The sequence below is a fragment of the Myotis lucifugus genome, unplaced genomic scaffold (assembly GCF_000147115.1).
Source record: "Myotis lucifugus unplaced genomic scaffold, Myoluc2.0 scaffold_128, whole genome shotgun sequence".
Lineage (NCBI taxonomy): Eukaryota > Metazoa > Chordata > Mammalia > Chiroptera > Vespertilionidae > Myotis > Myotis lucifugus.
In genome coordinates this window covers 3,337,791-3,358,273 of record NW_005871176.1, presented here as the reverse complement: position 1 = coordinate 3,358,273, position 20,483 = coordinate 3,337,791, and the positions used below count along the sequence as shown (strand labels likewise).

At 53.8% G+C, this 20,483-nt stretch overlaps 1 protein-coding gene across 1 annotated transcript; it reads left to right on the top strand.

The window, feature by feature from the left end:
- Positions 1–2,428: 2,428 nt before the first annotated feature.
- Positions 2,429–19,185, top strand: E2F2 (E2F transcription factor 2). The gene is made up of 7 exons (XM_006094044.3): positions 2,429–2,680; positions 8,456–8,561; positions 10,634–10,853; positions 11,685–11,843; positions 13,302–13,416; positions 15,587–15,779; positions 17,893–19,185. The coding sequence occupies exons 1-7, from the start codon at positions 2,429–2,431 to the stop codon at positions 18,144–18,146; spliced, it is 1,299 nt and encodes a 432-aa protein (XP_006094106.1). The 3' UTR covers positions 18,147–19,185.
- The last annotated feature ends 1,298 nt before the right edge of the window (positions 19,186–20,483 follow it).

The window sequence follows — 20,483 nt, the reverse complement described above, 5'->3', positions numbered from 1 at the left end:
TTACATAGTGTCTCTGAAGTCCTGTGAATTAAGCCGAGAGCGAGAGCATTATCCACATTTGATGGTTGAGAAGTGAAGAAGCAGTTGGTCCAGGGTCACTCAGCCAGAAAGAGTGGGACTTGACTCTGGGCCTCCTGGCCATTCTTTGTGGGAAGATGAGTGAATCATATAGTCAATATTTATTACTCACCTTCTGCGTGCAAAATCAGGCCCTGGGAGCTAAGGGACATTCAGGGAGCGTTCCCACCTATCCTTTGAGGTTGAAAGTGCAAGAGACTGGTAAAGGGGAGGCAGTCAAGGAAGGCTTCCTGGAGGAGTTGAGGTTTAAGCTGGGCCTTGAAGGACCAGCAGAATATGTAGACTGGAGTAAAGGAGATGGCAGAGATGTAAACACAGCAGCCACTCCTTCGAGGTTCCTTATGAACCAGGCTCTATGCCGACAGCTTTCCATGCATCGCTTCATGAAATCTCCCCAGAATCCGACGAAGTGGTTGTGACTGGGAATGAGAAAAGCTCGGCTCAGAGCGTTTACAAAACTTGTCTAGGGTCACACAGCTAGTAACGTGAGAGGGCCTGGGTTGAAACCCAAGGCTGTCTACTGCCAAGTTTGGGCTCTTAATCATCACACATTATTGCCACCTCGGCCTCACTATCTGAGGATGAGGACGAGGTATTCAGCTGGGGACGGACTCTGAAGGGCTGTAAATGCCAGGCTCAGACATGCAAAAGTCACACAGCACCAGGCGGGGTCGGCAGCCCTGGAATTCAGCAGCAGCCATTCGATAGCCAAGGTCACTTCTCTGAGCCTCCCCATCTCTAAACTGGAGAGAAGAGGAACATAAATGTATTATCAACGGTGAAGGTTTTGAATGAGGGAGGGAGGCTCTGGTAACAAAAGGATTGTTTAGGAGAAACCTGGAGATATTCTAATATTTACTGAGTGTTGGGCTCTGGGAAGACAACTGTGAACAAGACAGCTCTGCACTCTGGACCCCCACCCACCCCCACCCATGCCTACAAGGGGCAGGGCACAGCTTGGGAGAGTTGGGGAGGAACCTTTTACTGGAACAAACAAGGGCTCAGGAGCTGGCCTGTCCCGGATTAGACTGCTAGTTCTCAAATCAGCAAATCTCTCCAAGGTACCCCGCCTCTCAGACTATGTCTCCATCTTCACCAGGAAGATCCTCATTCCTCTTTCCAGGATTGCTGGGTTAAATAAAATAAAACAATACAGCCCTGGCCGGTGAGTTCAGTGGTTAGAGCACCGGCCTGCACATCAAGGGCCGTGGGTTCGATTCCAGTCAGGGGCACCTACCAGGGTTGCAGGGTGCAGGAGGCAACCACTAGGCAATCAGTCCACGTGTCTCTCTCCCCATGCCTCCCTCGCTCCCTTCCACTCTCCCTGAAAAGCAATGGAAAAAATACCCTTAGGTGAGGATTAACCAAAAAATAAATTAATAATAATAATAACAACAACAACAAATACATGCAATTATCTAGCAGGCGCTCAATGGATGTTACTATCCCCCTATTAAGAGGTATAACTGTTAGGCTCCGTCCCTCTCCTGCCAAGAAAGAGAACAGATTCCTGGCTTTCATTTTAGTGAGGAAAAGGATAGGCATGCAACCATGCTAGCAGAGCAGCCATGCCACCTAACGAACAGTCCTCCAGCTGGGTCCTGTGCAGCCTCTGGGCTCAGGTCAGGACTGTTCCCGCCCCACCCCCAGGGACCCGGGCGCACCCCCGAGCGCTCCACACCCCGGCCGCTCCTTCTTTCCCCCAGGACCGCCCTCCTGGTCTGCGCAGCGGGTGTGGCTGTCCCTTTAAGCAGCAAAACTCCTGCTGCAATCGCCGACCGGGGACCGGTCCTTTCCGGAGGGTGGAGCCTATATTTGTTGCAGCGACCAACGGAAGCGCGGCATTTTCCGCGGGAGATCCGAATTTCGCGGCACGCAGTTTGGCGCTAAAAAAAAAAGAAGAAAAAAAAAGTGGCGGAGAAAGACGCGGGTGCTGCACAGCGAGGCGAGAGCGAGTCGGTGCCATCGGTCCCCTCCCCGTCCGAGCGCATCGCCTCTCCGTGGAGCCCGCGGGCGCGCCGGAGACCCCTCCCCGGAGCCCGCCGGACCCCGGGCGCCGAGGCCCTCCGGGGCGTGGGGCCGAGCCGGGTCGCGGCCGCCCTCGGGGCGGGGCAGCCCCTGGCGCTGCGGCCGCCGCTATCTCCACCGCGGGGCGACCTCCGAGCCGGGATCTCCCAGCGCCGCTCCGCTGGGCCGCGGGCCAGGAGGGGAGGGTCCGGCCTTGCCCCGCCGGCGTCCATTGGCGGCCTCCCCGGGCCTCCGCTCCATGCCCCGGGCCGGGTGAGCCGCCGCAGGCTCCGAGCGCGCCGGTGCCCGCGGGCGCGCCTGGTGAGGGGGCTCCGCGCTGGCCATGCTGCGAGGGCCCCGCGCCCCGGCCCCGGCCGCTGCGCTGCCCCTGAAGGGGCTGCCCGCCTTGAGCCCCACCGAACTGTGGCCGCCTGGCCTCGGCAGCCCCCAGCTCTGCCCGGTCACCACCGCCTACTACACCTCGCTGTACCCGCAGACTGTGCCCCCCGCTACGGTGCCCGGCACCTGCCTGGACGCCACTCCCCACGGACCTGAGGGCCAAGCTGTGCGATGCGTGCCGGCTGGCCGGCTGCCGGTAATTCTGGGGACCCCGTGCACCTCTCCCCGCTGTGCTTTCCGGGTGTGGGAAAGGAGGGAGGGGCGCCTGGGGCCCAGTGTGAGTGAAGCTGGTTGAGTCTGGGAAGGGGGAAGGGGAGCTTTCAGATTCCAGAACCATCCAGGGACCCCCCTGGAGAAGAGCCCTTCATTTTCAGGCATGGGGTGAAATAACCTCATCCACCGAATGGAGTGGAATGAGCACGACTGGGGGTGTGGAGACCCAACCCACCATCCCGAGTGCACCCTGTGACCTTGGGGAAGTCCAGGGAGCCAGCCGTGCGTCATTCATTCATTCTTCTTCATTCATTGTTGGGCCCAGAAACCAGTACTGGGCACCTGCTGTGCTGGCACAGAGCTAGGCCTGCGGATGCTGTAGGGACTTTAAAGTGTGTGTGTGTGGGGGGGTGGGGGGGAGGTGGCGGTGGGGGTCTCTCAGGTCCAGTATGGCTTGGAGAGAATCCAAATTTCCCATCCAGCCAACTCCTTCCCCATTATCTACCCTGGGTGCTCCCCCAGGCCCACTTTTCCCTCCCAGACAGCCAGTAGCAGGTGCAAGTTGGGGGCAGCTCCCTGTTCAGATTGACTCTTCCCTCCTCGAGCCCCCAAGCCTGCTGCCAGGGAGGGCCCAAAGTGAGGTGGCATGAGGCACAGGATGTGTTTTGTGGGAGTGGAATCCCTGGATGGAGTCCATGAGAATCTAAACAACCATCCGGTGAGGGTGGAGTGGGAAAAGCCCAAGGGGAATGCGAGGGGGTGGTGGGTGGGGGGACTTGGAGAGCCTGGTTTCTGGTTTTAACTGCCACTAATTCACTGTGTGTCCTTGGACAAGTCCTAGCCCCAGCCTGGGCTTCAGTTTCATTTTCTGGAATATGTGTGTGTGCTAACTCATCTCAGGCCACTTCCAGCTCCAGGTCCTGGGTTTTGGAAGCAGGCCCCAGGGAGGGGGTGTTGTGGGTTGGCTTAGTTGTGAGTGGTGAATACGGTCAGGTACAGGGGTCAGGCCATGCCCTGGAGCAGCGGTTCTCAGCCTGTGGGTCGCAACCCCTTTGGCGGTCGAACGACCCTTTCACAGGGGTCGCCTAAGACCATCCTGCATATCAGATATTTACATGACGATTCATAACAGTAGCAACATTACAGTAATGAAGTAGCAATGAAAATAATTTTATGGTTGGGTCACAACATGAGGAACTGTATTTAAAGGGCCAGAAGGTTGAGAACCACTGCCCTAGAGGCATCTGGTCAGACCTGTGCCAGTCAACAGGCACATAACCCTCGCCATTGCTGGATGCAGGCAGGGCCCCAATTCTCTGCTACTGGAATCATGCTTTGCCCATTTTCAAGGCCTTCATCTTCCCAGAGTCCCTTCCTGCCTGCCATGTCTAACGAGGAGGAAGGAGAGCTATTTTCATTTTACAGGCCAAGCAGCCAAGGATAACTAGGGCTAGGTGTCTATCTTGTGTTCAGCATTTTACAGCCTAAACCAGATTTGAACCCTGTGAAGTAGATGGCACTCGTAGCACCCTGTCACAGGGGGAAATTGAGGCTCCTGTCCAAGGCCATCCGGGGATGTGTGTGACCCCCGGGCAGGTGACCCTCCGCCTTCTCGGAAGACTGCTTCCCCCAGGAAGGGGCCTAGTGGCTGGCCCCGTCTCCTCTGGCCAGCTGCGTACAGGCACCCAGGCGGAGTTTCGGTAACAGCTGTGGTTTTGAACTGCTTCCCTCCCAGAGGAGCCTGAGTGCATCTGTTTGTACCTCCCTCCCAGAGGGGCTCCGTAATCACAGCCAGAAGGGCTCTCTTTCACTGAAAGCCTGCTGTGTGCCAGGCACTGCTCGTCACATTCGTTATCTTGGTCAAGATGCCTGGGATGAGGCCTCTTACGGATGAGGAAACTGAGCGAAGCCGCCTGTCCAAGTGACAAGCCAGGAGGTGGGAGAGCCTCCTTGCATCCGACCACCCTAAAGGCTGACCAGGCCCAGCACCCCCTCTCCTGTCAGTTCTCAGATGCCTAGTGCCCACAGCCCTGTGGGCAGGCCTTGGCCCCCTGCTTACTCATTTTACCAGGGTGTGACCTGGAGCAGCTCCAAACCCAACCCTGGGTGTGGCCGCTTGCTTTGTGGCCAGGCTGCAAAGTGCAGGCTGAGCAGGATTTGTCAGTGAGCTGCTGTTTAAAGGGAACCTCAGGCACTGCCCAGAGGTGGCAACCACGTTCAAAGGCGGGATGAAGGCCAGAGCCCAGGACTCTGCGCTCACTGTCCAGTGCTTTTGTCTGTGGCGTCCTTACTCCAGCCAAGCACACTGCATCATCGCCTTTCAGCCCCGAGGGAACCTGGGAAGAGGGGGGGGTTCTGCACTGTTCTCCTTTCCCTTTAATTTCTCGATATTTTCCAAATTTCCTCTGAGAACCGTGAAAGAAAAGGAACATTTTAACGAACAACCCTACAAGACGGGTCGGAGGAGGAAATAAATGTCGGCTCAGAGAGTCCCAAGCTGGGATCTGGAAGTGAGGCTCTCGAGCAAGGCCTTACACTTGCTCCTACCCGCAGCGTCTAACTTAGGGCTTGGGGCTGAGGAGAGGCCTGGCTCTCCTCCCTGTGTGACCTTGGGCAGGTCGCTTCTCCTCGCTCCTCCTCGCCTTGCTGGGTGTGTCTAGCAGGCTCTGGCCTGAGAAAGGAGCCTGGTCCTCTGCCTTGGGATTGGCTGGGTGGCCTCTAACCTTAACTAGGCCTTTAAGAAACAGCCCCAAGGGCTGCCCACGAGGGTCCAGGTTAGAGCCAAGCTGGCCGCTGGGCGTGGTTCCAGACTTTTGCTCTTGGCACGTCCCTGTCTTTTCAGCTCACCTCTGAACTTTCCCCCTTCGCTGCTCCTGGCGCCGTAGTGATAGCACCTCCCCTGCGTGAGCAAAGCGCTTTGCTGCGCTGTCTCACGGAATCCTGAGCAGAGGTTGAGCAGCTTAGCTCATTTTACAGGTGGGACTCAAGAAGTCAACTGACTTGGCCAGCTAAGAAGCGGGGTGGGAGGGCTAGATGGGGACCCAGGTGCATCTGACTCCACGGCTTGTGCTCAGCCTCTCCTTGGTCCTCATCCTTCTGGGCTTGTCCTCTGCCACGTGTGTTCTGCAGGCTCAGGCCCACCCATGGCTGACCTTGCCCTGGACAATGCATAACGGTGACATGTCCTCGGGTGAGGGACACTTTGCTGCTTAGGGACTTTGAGAGTGCAGGACAAGGGTGAGAGAAGGGAGAGGAAGTGTGTGTGTGTGTATAAAAGTGATGGGGGTAAAAGGGTATAGGCAGGTGTGTGTGTGTGTATGTGTGTGTGTGTGTAAAAGTGATGGCAGGAGAGTATAGGCAGGTGTGTGTGTGTGTGTGTGTGTGTGTGTAAAAGTGATGGGGTGTAAAAAGGATTATAGGGCAGGCAGGTGTGTGTGTGTGTGTGTGTGTGTAAAAGTGATGGGGGTAAAAGGGTATAGGCAGGTGTGTGTGTGTGTGTGTGTGTGTGTGTGTGTAAAAGTGATGGGGGTAAAAGGGTATAGGCAGGCAGGTGTGTGTGTGTGTGTGTGTGTGTGTGTGTAAAAGTGATGGGGGTAAAAGGGTATAGGCAGGCAGGTGTGTGTGTGTGTGTGTAAAAGTGATGGGGCAGGAGGGTATAGGCAGGCCTTGGCCCAAATTCCAGCAGATTCTGAGGGAATGTGTGCGGGATGGAGCGGAGCAGCCTGGTGCATGGCTTTGGAATCAGACAGACCTGGGTTCAAGCTCTGGCTCTGCCCTTTGGCTGTGTGACCTTGGGCACGTGGCTAACCTCTCTGAGTCTCCACTTCTCTTCCAAGAGAGATTGCCAATACTGATGTTGCAGGACCGGTGAGCACATGATAGGCCGGCAAGGTACTCTGTTCAAGGTCCTCCCTCCTTCCCATCTGCAGGGAGAGGGGTTCTTCCTGGTATGTTCTGGGATTCAGCAGGGCTGGCTCCTGTCCGGTAGGGGGTAGGGGGGTGGGGGTGGGGGGATTCTGGCTTGCCCTACTTCTGCCTCAGGGAGAACTCAGCCTGGCTTCCCTTCTCCCTGCCCTTGGCCTTCCTTTTGAGGAATGGATGAAGGATTCTGGGATCAATAACTTTTATCTGGATTGATAAAAAGGCCTTGGAGCTCACCAAGTCTCAGTTACTTCAGCCGTAAGATGAGGATTAGTGGTGTTGGGAAGATTGAGTGAGGTGAGGAATGCGGGGGCACTAGAGGCAAGATGGGGCCAGAGAAGGTCACCTTCCCTAGAATCTAGGGTGTCACTAGCTGGGAGGTTAGTAAAGGAATATTCCAGAGAGACTTAAAGAGGAATGAGCAGGGAGGCGTTTGGATTATGTCCAGGTCTGGGTAGGTGTGGAGGAGAGAAACCGAGGAGCAGTGCTCCTCAAACCAATCCAAGAAGACTTCCTGGAGCAGGCGGGGGAGGGGGGAACTCTGAGGGGAGCTTAGAGCTAGAACTGTCATCGCCTCCCACACCTGTCAGCCCAGCTGTGCTCAGCAGCGGTTAGAAGTCTCCACCCTGCCGAGCATGACCCCACCACCAAAGGTTAAAATAGGCCTCTCTGCTCCAACCAGGGTAAGGGTGACTGGGGGCGGGGAGAGGGAGAAAACGGGCTCAGCGACCCCCAGAAGTGTGTGTGGAGAGGCTGAGATTGGGTTTGGGAGAAGGCACTGCATTTCCCGAACATCCACTGTGCGCTGAGCCACAGGCTAAGCACTCTTTCTGCCCCATTTTACGAAGGAGGAAACAGGTCCTAGGTGGGGAGCATTTCTCCACGTCACACGGCTCCCCTGTGAAGGAGCTGGGAGATGCAAGCCCAGGTCTCTGACCCCCGTGTCCCAGTGCCCCAGTGCCCTAGCCCTGCCCCTGCCCAACCCTAACCAGGAGAGAGGCCCCTTCCGGGCCAGTTCAGCTTCTGGGCCTAATGGGGCCGGGTGGCAATGGGGTGTAGAGGAGCAGATGGGTCTGTGGTTTGATTTCCCCAGCAGGTGTTTCCCAAGCTTGGCAGGAACAGGGAGGGGGAGCAGGGGACCTCAGCTGCTTGTCCTTAAGACACAGGGGAAGGATTCATTGTCTGCCCCTCTCCACAAAGAAAGAATGGCAAATGGAGTCTATTCAGGAGGCCCTGGGCCCTTGAGCTGGAACCCAAACATGGGGTGGGGGATGTTTGCACTGCTTCCCAGTGCGGGCACCTCCCTGGGGTGTGGCACTGATCCAGGAAGTCCCCTGGGCCTGGGTGGATGCCCAGCCCCACCCTGATAAGGGCCAGCTGTGGGGCTGTGATGGGCACCTACTGTGGCTGCACCAGCTGCTTCTGCAGAGGGGGGGGTGCTCTCCCCAGGCTGATGTGGTTTAGGCCCCACCCACCCCTTCCTGCATCATCCTCTGTGCGTGGGGGAAGGGGCAGATGTGGAAGTGACCTTGTGGCCTGTTATTAAGGAACTCTGAGCCCTTGGCCAGACTGGCTTTGGTAGGGTCTCAAGTGCCCTGGGCCTCGGAGGATGGGAGTGTTGTGTGCCTCTCAGAAAATAGGACGTCCTTCCCTTGAAAGGTCACTTTTAAGGTCATTGCTATTTCCTTCCCAAGTACAGTGATGTTTCAGCAGGATTGGTGGTAAACTGAGGCAGGAAGTGGCTGCTGGTGGCCTCAGTGCTTTGGCCCCCAGGTTGGGAAAAGACTGAGGAGGAATGATTCTCAAACTCTGCCTCTCCCTCCCATCTCTCTCCAAGGCCAAAAGGAAGCTGGACCTGGAAGGCATCGGGAGGCCTGCGGTCCTGGAATTCCAGACTCCCAAGGGGAAGCTCATTAGAGTGGATGGCCTCCCCAGCCCGAAAAGTAAGTTGTGCTGATGGGGCATCTGGGGGCAGACTCAGGAGACAGGGGTGGGGTGGGCAGGGGCAGAGGGCAGCAGCCCTGCCCAAATCATCAGGAGGAATATTTGTAGCACACTTCCTGGTGCAGACAACGGTTTCCTGTGTGCTCTCTCACTGGGTCCTGCCAGGTAGGTAGGATCCCCCCTCTTTTACTGATCAAACAACTTGAGACCCAGAGCTAGAGTGTCTTGCCCAAGGTCACACTGCTGGTACGTGAAGTCCGGACGCCCGCCTTGTCTTGTCCTGCTTCTCTCACACTATACACTGCTTGCTCTTGGTTCTAAACATGACGACCAGCGATTTGTTTGGGAACTTACCACTTTTGTTTGTATTTCATTCAATCTGACCTTTTCTAAAAGAGAGAATCCAGTTCAGGGAGAAGCAGGGTGTTCCTCCCACCTGCAGACAGAGCGCTAACTAAGGGGGGCAAAGGGGAGTGAAGCTCGGATTAACCCCACCCCAGCCACCTCAGGCTGAGATCCAGAGGAGGTTTCCCGCCTCGATATTTGCAGTCAGCGTTCTGTTAGCGTGGGAGTTTCCGCACCTGTGGTAGAGAGAACACTAATTTGGGGGACAGAAACCTAATGAAGAAGACATGTGACTGGGTGGGAAGCACGAGGGTCAAGAATTTGGGGGTCCTGGCAGGGCTGTGCCCTGACCTGACCGGCCACTCCTCTTCTGTGAACCTTTACGGTTGGCTCATCTGTAAAAGGAGGTACAGCTAGAGCAGGAATAGTAAGAAGGTTTCCTTCCCAATTGATTGGTAGACGTGCCCAGAGCTCTTTCTCAAAGGATCCTACGTGCACCGGTTGAAAAAGCAGCCTGTGTGCCAAACACTTGTCATCTATATGTTAAGGGATTCTAAAGTCTCCTTCTAGAGCAGCGGTTCTCAACCTGTGGGTCGCGAGCCCTTTGGGGGGTCGAACGACCCTTTCACAGGGGTCGCCTAAGACCATCGGAAAACACATATTGTTTTTGTGATTAATCACTAGCTTTAATTATGTTCAGTTTGTAACAATGAAAATACATCCTGCATATCATATTTACATTATGATTCATAACAGTAGCAAAATTACAGTTATGAAGTAGCAACAAAAATAATTTTATGGTTGGGGGTCACCACAACACGAGGACCTGTATTAAAGGGTTGCGGCATGAGGAAGGTTGAGAACCACTGTTCTAGAGGAATCTGAGACTCTCTAAAACTCCGCTTCCTGAACTAGTTTGGACATCCACTTGCTGTATGACTTGCAAGTCACTTTATTGCAAAAGTTCTCTTGTGGTTTCAGATGTTGCAGCTGAGATGTGCTGTCTTGTGACATCAGCTTCATTAAGAAAGGGACCTTTTCATGAACCTGCCCCATTCGATATTGTAGGACTGATTCCTCTCAGATAACCACTGGGCTGCACAGAGAAAGAAAAGGCAAGCCTCTAAGAATGTTCTCAAGTCCGAGCTGGTCATTCCCTCCCTACCCTAATTCCAAGTTCATGACATAACTGGCAGGATAGAGTAATGGTTAAGAAGGAAGACTTGGAGCCAGGCTGCCTGGATTTATATCCCAGCTTTGCCACTTTCTAGCCGAGTGAGCTGAGCAAGTGACTTAACCTGTCTGTGCCTCAGTATTCTCATCTATAAAATGGGTATGGTTATACACCAAATTTATAGGGTGTTGTAAGGATTAAATTTGTTGTCTGTGGAAATTGCTTTGAACAGTGCTCTACACACAGTAAGCATTTGGTGGTGGTGGTGGTGATATAGCTGCCTAAGCTGTGGTAGAAAGGTCCTCTGAACCAGGTATTAGGACACTTGGTTTCTAGCCTTGACACTGCCCTTAACTGTGAGACCTTGAGCAAATCACTTTCCCTCCGGAGGTATCAGGCTTCCAGTTTGGACAATGGTAGTGAATGACCCCCTGCCTCACAGTGGAAAGTGGGTGCTCATGTGAAGGGTGGTACTGAATGGGTCCAGGTCACTGGAGGAGGCGCCCCAGGCAGGCCCTCTCTGAGCAATGACTGGGTCCCTTTCCTCCTTAGCACCCAAGTCCCCCGGGGAGAAGACTCGGTACGACACATCGCTGGGGCTGCTCACCAAGAAGTTCATTTACCTCCTGAGTGAGTCCAAGGATGGGGTCCTGGACTTGAACTGGGCTGCTGAGGTGCTGGATGTGCAGAAGCGGCGCATCTATGACATCACCAACGTGCTGGAGGGCATCCAGCTGATCCGCAAGAAGGCCAAGAACAACATCCAGTGGGTGTGAGTGCCTGGGCTGGGGCTGGGGGCACCAATGACTGCACGTGCTGGGGGCAGAGCCAGGAGCAATATCCAGTGGGTGTGAATGTCAGGGGTGGGGCTGAGAGCAGCGTCCAATGGGCACAAGCGGCAGGGGTGGGCCAAGAGCAATATCCAATAGGCTTATACGTTGGGGGCGGAGCCAGTGTATCTAAGAGCAGAGTGGAAGAACAGGTGTATATGCTGGAGCAATATTAGGAGTGCATGGCAGGCATAGGGTGGAGAGTGCTTTCTAGGATGTGTAAAGGCCCGGAGGACTGCATTCTCTTGAGTCAGGGATCCCAAGATTTCCCTCTTCTCGTTTAGGAAAGTCCCCAGGGACCTGAGAGTTAATAACCCAGACTCCTTCCAGCTCAGAGAGATGAGTACTCCAGGCTCCTCTCCTCACTGCTACAAGGTCTTGAAGAGCAGACCTGCAGCCCCTGGCATGAACCCTAAGAGAACCCAGGCAGGGGGGTCAGGACTGAGGTCATTCTAGCTCCCTGCCATATGGGGGAGGCTGGGGCAAGGGTGGATAGAGTTGAAAGCCCTCCACAAGTGAGGTAATGCCCTGACTTGTTACTTTTCCCTGCCTAGCCCAACCCTCAAACGTCACGGTTCAATTCCTAGCAGCTCCCTGGGAGCTAGACAGCACTGCTGGTTTGCACAACCCAGGAGCACCCTTGTAGACCATGAGAATGGCCTCATCCTGGGGATCTACACCATCTGCACATCTGCAGCTCTGCGCAGCAGTACTCAGGTTGGGGTCCCCGGTTGTGCACTAAGACTGACACTGGGGGGCTGCTCTGTTCCCAGGGGCAGGGGAGCACTTGAAGACCCCACCCGGCCTGGGAAGCAGCAGCAGCTGGGACAGGAGCTGAAGGAGCTGATGAGTATGGAGCAGGCCTTGGACCAGCTCATCCAGAGCTGCTCTCTGAACTTCAAGCACCTGACCGAGGACAAGGCCAACAAGAAATATCCTCTTTGGTTGGGAGAAGGTTGTCAGGGAGCTGGGCCTGTTGCAAGCTCTCATATCTATCCAGAGTTGATACAGTACCTCCCCTGGGGTCTGGCATATCTGCTTTTTCCTTTCTGGGTGGCTTTTCTTCTTGACTCTGTTGAAGTTATTTTCTCATAGTACAAGTAAGACAAGTATATTTCTTTAAATCTGCAAAATGGAGGAAAGAAATAACAGCCACCATAACATTTGTTCTTTAAGCATACAGTACATTTCTTTAAATCTGCAAAATGGAGGAAAGAAATAACAGCCACCATAACATTTGTTCTTTAAGCATACACAGACTGTGTATTATTTAAATACTAGAGGCCCGGTGCATGAAATTCATGCACTTGGGGGGGGGTGTCCCTCAGCCTGGCCTACACCCTTTCTCAGTCCGGGAGCCCTTGGGCGATGGAGAGCGGGCCTAAGCCATCAGTCGGACATCCTTAGCGCTACCACGGAGGCGGGAGAGGATCCCGCCACTGCCGTAGCGCTCATCAGCCACGAGCCCTGCTTCTGGTTGGTCAGTGCATGTCATAGCAACCGGTCATTCCGACTGTCGGTCAATTTGCATATTAGCCTTTTATTATATAGGATAGTGTGTGACTGCTGTGCATAACACTTTATATCCTGCTTTTCTCCCCTTAGTATACTACCATAGACAGTTTTCAGAGTTACAAATCCTTCCTATGTGGTAGATCCACATGAAATTGTTGATACTGAACCATTTTTTATCTACAAAAACAGCAATCTCATGTGGTTTAACCTCATATTTAAAATAGTTTGTTTGAGAATATCCTACTCAGATTACACTCTGGTTTGTTGATAAGGCCTAAAATCGACATTTAGATCTATTCTAGATTTCTGCTCCTATGAAGCAACAAAATGATGAATGCCTTTGTATATAGAACATTGTCCTATTTTTTTAAAACTTATTTCCCTAGGTCAGATTCCTAGGTTTGAAATGATGAGGTCACAGAGTATGGACTTTGCTAAGGCCTTTCATACATTCTCCCCAAATAGTTTCACCATCTAATTGGTTTTTGGATATGGCTTTGTATTTTTGGACAGATGCTAGGCATTGTGAAAATTTTAAATAAATAAGACATCTTCCTTACTGAAAATCAGCAAGACAGGATTATAAAAGGAAAAAAAGACATATCTTCCTGCCTTCTCTAGTTTGAGAGATGAAGCCTTTTATGTAAAACCTGATAAAAGGCAACATTTAAAAAAATGATTTATATCCTCATTTGCTTTCTAAAGGGATCCAAGGTAACTTATGATATTAAAAGAACAGGTTACAGTTTGGGGTTACTTCTGGGATTATAAAAGGAGTGAGAAAAAAATGTTCAGAGGCTTAGGAGAAGTGGATTGGATCCCTGCCTGTCGGGCTGGGTGTGAATTTTGACTTCCTTGACTCTCCTGCCCCCCACACTGGCCTATGTGACTTACCAGGACATCCGTGCTATCGGCACCTTTAAAGAGCAGACCGTGATCGCTGTCAAGGCCCCTCCGCAGACAAGACTGGAAGTGCCCGACAGGAATGAGGTGAGAGGGGAAGTACTTGGTGGCGAGCAGGGTGAGGAGGGTGCCGGGAAGCTCTGCAGTCTCTGTCCCAGGCACCGCTCAGCCCCAAGCTACCCCAGTCCATGCTGGTACCCACGGCAGGATCAGTGGTCTCTGAACTGGGGCAGAAATGACAGAAGCTGGAAAGGGCAACAGATTCTGGCCTGAGAAAAACCTGTTTCTGGTTTCTCTCTGCATCCCACCAGCCCCTGTGGTCCTGCACACATGCACGTGTGCCCACACACAGCAGCGTTAGTGCTCACAGTAATCCTTTCATGCTTTAAAAGGCCCTGGATTAAAGACCAAAATCATTATTTTTTTTTTAATTGATTTTAGAGAGAGAGGAAGAGAGAGGAAGGGAGAGAGAAACATCAATGAGAGAGAGAGAAACAATGATCTGCTGCCTCCTGCATGCCCCCATGTGCCCTGACCGAAATCGAACCAGTGACCTCTCAGTGCACTGATGATGCTCAACCAACTGAGCCAGGGGCAGGACCAAAATTCTTGACACTCCCCAGGAGGCCCTCTCTGCTCTGACGCTGCCAACCTCCTCTCGCATGCTGCTCCTCTTCTCTGTCTGCTTCAGCCACCCACCTGCCTGCAGTTTCCCCACCACGCTAAGCTCGTCCCCAGTGCAGGACCTTCACACATGCTGTTCCCTCCAGCTGAGATGCTCTTCCCTCTCTCTGCCTGGTTTACTGCTATTGATCCTACACGTCTCACCTGGAGCATCACTTCCACCAGGAAGCCTTCCCTGATCACCCCCAGACTTCATAACCAATATCTTGGTGTTTACATGCCTATGTTCTGCTTCGTCCATTAGAGTATAAACTCCACAAAAGTATGTTCCTCTCATGTGGGTTATTTCTGAGCTCTATAAGGAGTGAGAAACGTCCAACTCAGAGCCTGATAAGGGCTCAAGAAGTAATTTGTTTAATGGAAGAACTTTAAGATAAATAAGGCCCCGCCCACCGTCTCAGCGGAGCTCAGACCTAGAGGGGACAGACCCAAGCAAGCAGGGATGCTGTGACTTATAGATGGAAGATGTGCTTTGAGGGCCGGGAGAAAGGAGAGTTGGAGGATGCGCCCATCGGTGGTGACAGTTAAACTGGGTCCTAAAGAATGAATAGGATTTTTTTTTAAACATTAATATTTCAAGAAAACTATTTTAAATATGTTACATGCAATAAACATTAATGAATATTTCAAGAAAAAAGATTTTGAAAGGATTTTGTTTTTAAACTGTCTTATTTACTTACTTACATGTAGTTGTACACAATATTGTGTTAGTTTCAGGTGTACAATATAATGACTCGACAGTGGTATACCTTACAATGTGATCACCACACTAAGTTTATTAATCACCTGTCAAACTTATCTCAGTGTTATCGAGCAGGATGTTTGCCGGGTGAAGTAGGGCAAGGAGGGTACTGCAGGAATGGCGGGTGTGTAGTCAGCGGTGGCTTAGGCTGCCGGTATGTTGTGGACAAGAGGCAGGGGTGGGAAAGCCAAGCATCAGGACTCATGGTTACGGGGAACAGAAAGACAAGTCCAACTGGCTTCCGGGGGAGGGGAGAGGGGAGGTCAGTGACAGATCCAGGGGGAGTGTGGATTGCAGGCAAGGCTGGACCCAGGGGCTCCCATTATGACTCCAAGTTCCCCTCATGCTCCTCCTCTCACTGTGCCATTCTCTGTGCCGACTCAGTTCCCAGGTGGGCTCTCCCCTTGCAGCAGAGATAGTGTTCATGATACCAGCTCAGCAAGCCCCGTGCAAAGGGAGCTTCCATTTCCGGGTCCTGGCCTGATGCTGGGTGGACTGACCTGAGTCACGTGCCATCCTGCACAGTCACCGTCACTTTGCCTTTCTCATCCTGCATCCCAGGCTCGCCCATTGGAGCTGGGGCAGGTGCTGCCTCCCGCTCCCTACATGACGAGAGGGGAGGCAGAGTGATTTCCCAAAGGAAAATCCAGGCTTTCTCCCTAAAAGGAGAGGCCTGGGGGCCAGGCAGGCAGAAGCAGCAGATGTTGACCACAGGCCTCCGGGCCCAGCTCAGGAGTTGAGCTTGCTCACATGTGTCCATTCATATATGCTGACCCATGAGTAAGTGTGCAGCTGCCCAGAGCCATGACCTGGCTTCTCTTCCTCCTCCAGGAAAACCTGCAGATATATCTGAAGAGCACGCAGGGGCCCATCGAAGTCTACTTGTGCCCGGAGGAGATGCAGGAACCAGACAGCCCTGCCAAAGAGCCTGTCCCCTCCACGTCCACCCTCAGCCCCACTCCTGACTCTGCTCAGCCCTGCAGCAGCACCAACCCTGGGATCCTGGAACCCACGGCATCCCCAGGTAGGGCCCTCTGTCCAGGGGAACAGAAGGTGGGGAGTGCAGCTGGCCTCGGTTTCCTCTTCCACATCAACATTTGTTGGGTATCGACCTGCCACCCAGCGGCCGGGGTGTAGTCCTCCCGCACATGTGTGCATTCCCTGTCTCATTGGCAGGCTGAGCCTGCTTCAGGGAAGAGGGGCTTGGATTTGAATCCCAGCTCCTCCACTTACCAGCTATGTGACCTTGAACAAGTTATTTGACCTCTCTTTGCCTCAATCTCCTCATCTGTAAGTTGGGCTTAGTAATTAATAGTATCTACTTCATAGGTCGTCGTGAAAATTAAACGAGTTAATATATCTAAAGCACTTAGAGCTGTGCCTAGCAATAAAAGATGGCTGTTATTATCATTGTTACTGCCACTGCCACTAGTACTGCTGCTTCTATGACAGCTACTAACAGCAAAGCCCCCGGCACTCAATGAGCCCACAGTAAATGGAAACTATAGGTTTTACGAGGAAGGCTCAACACGTTCTTGGGCGAGAATCACTAAGGTTTATTGAACCACGACTGTACCAGATGCACCCATTCTTACATTATCCTCGCAGCAATTCTTGAGGTAGGTTTTATTATTCCCAGTTTAGAGATAATAAGCTGAGGCAGAGAGGAGTTGTGACTTGCCCCAGGTCTCCCAGCTGGGAGACAACAGAGCTGTGTCTTTGAACCTTAGCCTCCACATTCCTAGCCCAGTGCTGTCTCCACACGGCACAGAACAAATCAGGGCAGGGGGATCCTGGCTCAGCCCTGGCTGGGATGTGGACGGAACAGCGAACAGCTGGCTACACTTGGCAGGAAGTAGTAGGAGGCAGCTGCCAGGGAGTAAAGAGGTAGGAGAGGCCCCTGCGGGCTTCCCAGGGAGGGTGGGAGTCCGGAAGGAGTAGAAATGGGAACCTGTGAAGGCCCCGCCACTAGAAGGGTTTTTCCCTTTACTGGGATCAGGCATCAGTTCAGACTGGCAGGATTCTTCGAGGCCTTGTAGGCCAATGTTCCACTTTCTGTGTTCTTAGCAGCAGAATTTCCTTCAGTAGAACCCTGGTGTTTAAACAAATGCAGAGCTAGAACCGGTCTGATAGAAGAGGTGTGTTTGGGACGATCTACAGAACATAGATTGGATTCCATTTTTTTATTTAACTCAAGGATTGACAAACTATTGCCTGCAGGTCAAATGTAGCCTGTTTTTACATGGTTTGTGAGCTAAGAATGGTTTTCCTATTGTTAGAGAGTTGTAGGGGGGAAAGAAAGTGACTGTGACAGAGACCGTAAGTGTCCTGCAAAGCCTAACATACTACCAGCCCTTTACAGAAGCTTGCTGACCCCTGATCTAACGCAACCCTTCATTTTACATACAAGTAAAACTGAAGCCCAGAGAGGGCCAGTGACTTCCCTAAGGTCACACAGCACGTTGGTGGTAGAACTTGGGCAATAGCCCAGACTCCCAGCTCTACTCTAGTGATCTCTCCTGAGTCCTGGCCTGGCCCCGGGACCAGGGCTTCTCCCTGCACCAGCCATCTGTCCCTCCGGGCACCTCCCAGTGCCTATCTCCAACTCCAGACCTGTGCCCCACCCTGTGCTCCCTCCTGCCTCGTCTGCCTTCTCACTCCACTGTCAACAAGCGCACAGCCGTCCAAAGTGAAAACTACTTTCACTTCAGTTGTCCTCTGAGACCTTGGGCAGAGGTGGGGGACCCTCCGACATAAGCAAGGGCAAGGTTTTCAGCTCAGTTGTACAGCCTGAGGCCCGAAAGGAGCAGTGGGTGGTGAGGCCCGCCCAGAAGCCAGCTCTGGGCCAGGGCCAGGGCCCTCTCCACATTGGCCACGTGCCCTCTCAGTGTTATCCCTGCTGAAGGAGCAGGAGGAACTTCCAGGAGAGGGGATAGTGCGGAGAAGGAGGGTAGTTCCTGGAGCTGGTGCCGGGAAAGGCAGGGTGTCCCTGGGCCACGAGGCGTGGGGCAGGGTGGGAGAGAAGAGAAGCGTACACAGTCATCCGGAGAGCCGGAGGGCTGTTCTTATGCTCTGAGGTCTGACCAAGGGCTTCTGGGCCCGAGGGCCAGTCATAACCCTTGTCGATTTGTCTCCAGCGCCATCGCTGACCTCCCAGCAGGCCCTGCTGCCGCCACCGTCCCTGGTCCCTCTGGAGGCCACGGACAGCATGCTGGAGCTGCCGCAGCCCCTTCTGCAGCAGACCGAGGACCAGTTCCTGACCGACAGCTCCCCTCTCATCAGCTTCTCTCCGCCCTTGGACCAAGATGACTACCTATGGGGCCTGGATGGGGGTGAGGGCATCAGCGACCTCTTCGACTCCTATGACTTTGGGGACCTGCTGATTAACTGAGTGACCCCGCCTGCCCCCAGCCGCTCCGCCACTGTCTCTACCTCCTCACAGGCAGACTGACAGGCCCTCTGCCTGCACGGGGACCTTGGACGCAGATGCTACCCTTAGGGCACGGGGGTCTCCTCTCCTTCCTGCCCCCGCGTCCTGCCCGCCGAAGCTGCCGGGGGTTTGTGGAGGGTACGGGTGAGGATCGTATCGGGGTGGGGTCCTGTCCTTCCTAGTGGAAGCTGGGCCTGGGGAGGCCCGTTCAGTCGTCTGACCTCTGACCTCTAATGTGAAGGGGCCACAGATGAGGTGACCAGGTCCAGGGAAAGGCCCTGCCACTGCCTTCTGAGGGGTAATTCGGACCCTCAGTGTATCGCAGAGCACTTACTGCCTTTGTATTTATTTCAGGTTGAGTTTTGTTTGTGTGTCTTCCCTGGGTTTGAGCAGGGACATCGTTCTGGTTCCAGTAAGACCTCAGACAGGCCAGCACTGTCTGCTGTGCCCGGGCGCCTGGGCTCCCAGGGACCCAGGCCAGCTCCCTGGCCGCCCCGCCGCGTGGGGCGGGGCCCCTGAGCACCTGTCCAGGCTTCTGGACATCACTGCACTTCGGCTCCTAATTCTAGATGGTTTCCAGGGAGCCGTCCCAGCACAGGTGACACGAGCTCCCGAGGAAACCGGAATAGCCAGTTCAGGAGCCTCCCTCCCTGTGGATTCCCTATTTCCCTGCCTTAGAATGTAAAAGTGATCCTCGAGGGAGACAGCAGGGTGCTCCTGAGGAAGAGGGACAGGATGTGGGGGCAGCGCAGTGGCTGCTGCAGGCCCCTCCTCCGTTTGGGCCTCTCGCTGGGACCGGGAGGCAGAGGCCGCACGTGGAGAAGGGTGAGATGAAGACAGGGAACCGCCAGCACACACCCCTCTACTGCAGGTGTCCCTCTCCCTTCCCTGGAAGGATTTTGTTTTTTTGTTGTTTTTTTTCTGTTTGTTGAAGGGGTGATTCTTTAAGGATCCCCCTTCCCCCAGCTCTCACACAGACCCCCAGGGACAGAGGTGACCAGGGCTGATTCCTTTTGTCACAGGAATGCAGAAGGGGTGGTGGTGGGGGGGGGGTCTTCATTGCAACCAGACTTAGCAGCTAGTGGGGAGATGGGCTTGTGTTACCTCTTCAGACCTGGGGTTCTGAGGTCTTTATCCCTCACCCTGTCCCCCCACCCCACCTGGGCTAAACCGAGGCTGTGCCTTCTGGAGGGAGGCAGCAGGGGCAGTGGTCTGAGGCCTATACCCCCCACCCTCAGGGAGCTAGGTTTACTTAGGGTCTCAGATGGGTAGCACTTTGTTTTCTTTTAAGTTTGTAGCATTAAGTTGGTTTAAAATATGAATTTGGCTTCCAGGGATGGCTCCTGACCTGGCCGACGGGCATCTGAAGTTTGGGAGGTGGGCTTCTCTGGGGCTGGGGTCCCAGGTGAGCTGATGCCCAGCTGGGGACAGTTGTGCCTTGTCATTTGCAGGTCAGAGGTGCCCAGTTCTAGAATTTTGTAGGATTTACAGAAATGCTTTTGGCCTCCCCGCCTCCACAGGTCCGCTGGGCTCTCATCAGAAGCCTGTTTTGAAGCCCAGCGTGGCAGGGCCACCTTGGCCCTCGCGGGAGAAGGGCGAGCTGCACGGGATCTGGTTTGGGGCATGTGGGGCTGGCGGTGGCCTTGCTGTTCTGAGTTCTTTGCTGGGCTGCTGTTCAGCCACTCGCCATCTCTGAGGGCAGGGATGTTGGACTTCCCTGCCTTGGGCTCTATCTAGAGCTTTCTCCTAGAATTAAACCAGAGAAAAGGAAGGAGAGGCCTGGAGGACCCGCCAGGAATGAGTTTAAGGGTGAAATTTGGCCAGAACTCAGGCTCATTCTCCAGATGCCCAGCCATAGGGTTGGACAGAGGGGCTGCCCCTTGGGTGCATGGCCTGTATTCTGAGCAGCTGCCCTGCCCTCTCCTATGTTGTCCCCTGCCTGGCCCAGCGGCTGGCCCACCACGGCCAAGCCTCAGGCTCTGGGTAGGATACAAGTTTGAGCCTCTTTCTTACTAAAGACACTTGGAAACCTCCCAAGTTCACTCAAGTGCTTTCAGGACACATTTTGAGGAGTATTTCCTTGAGATGCCAGGTAAACTTTAAAACGAGGCCAGAAGAAAAACCAGGTTATTTTCTTTTTTTTTATATATATATTTTATTGATTTTTTTACAGAGAGGAGGGGAGAGGGATAGAGAGCTAGAAACATCGATGAGAGAGAAACATCGATCAGCCGCCTCCTGCACACTCCCCACTGGGGATGTGCCCGCAACCAAGGTACATGCCCTTGACCGGAATCG

Excerpts from the sequence above, each read along its gene's own strand:
- E2F2 (XM_006094044.3), top strand. The coding sequence starts at position 2,429 with ATGCTGCGAGGGCCCCGCGCCCCGGCCCCGGCCGCTGCGCTGCCCCTG. Across the intron at positions 10,854-11,684 it reads AAGAACAACATCCAGTGGGT|GGGCAGGGGAGCACTTGAAG; the intron begins GTGAGTGCCTGG and ends CTCTGTTCCCAG. Across the intron at positions 11,844-13,301 it reads GAGGACAAGGCCAACAAGAA|ACTGGCCTATGTGACTTACC; the intron begins ATATCCTCTTTG and ends CCTGCCCCCCAC.